General features: G+C 40.3%; 1 protein-coding gene across 1 annotated transcript; it reads left to right on the top strand.

The window, feature by feature from the left end:
* The first annotated feature begins 208 nt into the window (after positions 1-208).
* On the top strand, positions 209-652 carry LOC109174059 (uncharacterized mitochondrial protein AtMg00810-like). Its single transcript, XM_019323352.1, has 2 exons — positions 209-382; positions 488-652. Exons 1-2 carry the CDS (start codon positions 209-211, stop codon positions 650-652), a joined length of 339 nt encoding a protein of 112 aa, XP_019178897.1.

Here is a 652-nt window from a genome sequence, read left to right as displayed (position 1 = left end):
AAGCAGTGATACATAAAGTATTGGCGTATTGCGGCTCTTAATCTTTTCTCTAAGATGAGTTTTGTACTAAAGATCTAGGAGTGCTGAAGTATTTCTTGGGCATTAAAGTTACTCATTCCAAGAAGGGCATATTTTTCTCATAGAAGAAATATGTGTTAGACTTGGTTGCTGATATTGGGTTGCTGGGTTTGAAGTCATGTGAGACCCCATGGATCAAGGTGTGAGACTTGTTGCTGCTGTGGGGGATGTTCTTTGTGATCCATATAGGTATAGGCGGTTGGTAGGTAAACTCAATTATCTTACTAATACTCGTCCTGACATTGTTTTTCTAGTTAGTGTGGTGAGTCCGTTTATGAGTACCGTGACGCAAACTCATTGGGAGGTAATTGTTCGAATTGTAAAGTATTTAAAGAGTTCTCCTAGGAATAGAGTGTTATATGTCGATTGGTGACACATGAGTATGGAAACCTTTTCTAATGTTGACTAGGCTAGGTCACCTAGTGATAAGAGGTATACTACAGGGTACTATGTGTTTGTAGGTGGAAATTTGGTTTCTTCGAAGAGCAAGAAGCAAGGCATTGTAGCACGGTCCAGTGCAGGATCTGAATATAGGGCTATGGCTCATGTTGCTAGTGAGATAACTTGGGTGTAG

This window comes from Ipomoea nil, unplaced genomic scaffold (genome assembly GCF_001879475.1).
Source record: "Ipomoea nil cultivar Tokyo-kokei standard unplaced genomic scaffold, Asagao_1.1 scaffold0519, whole genome shotgun sequence".
In the NCBI taxonomy this organism is placed as follows: Eukaryota; Viridiplantae; Streptophyta; class Magnoliopsida; order Solanales; family Convolvulaceae; genus Ipomoea; species Ipomoea nil.
Note: the sequence above shows the minus strand (reverse complement) of the source record. Positions and strands in the feature narration are given on the sequence as shown.

Coding starts and splice junctions, on each gene's coding strand:
- LOC109174059 (XM_019323352.1), top strand. CDS start 209: ATGGATCAAGGTGTGAGACTTGTTGCTGCTGTGGGGGATGTTCTTTGT. Junction 383..487: donor TGACGCAAACTCATTGGGAG/GTAATTGTTCGA, acceptor AATGTTGACTAG/GCTAGGTCACCTAGTGATAA.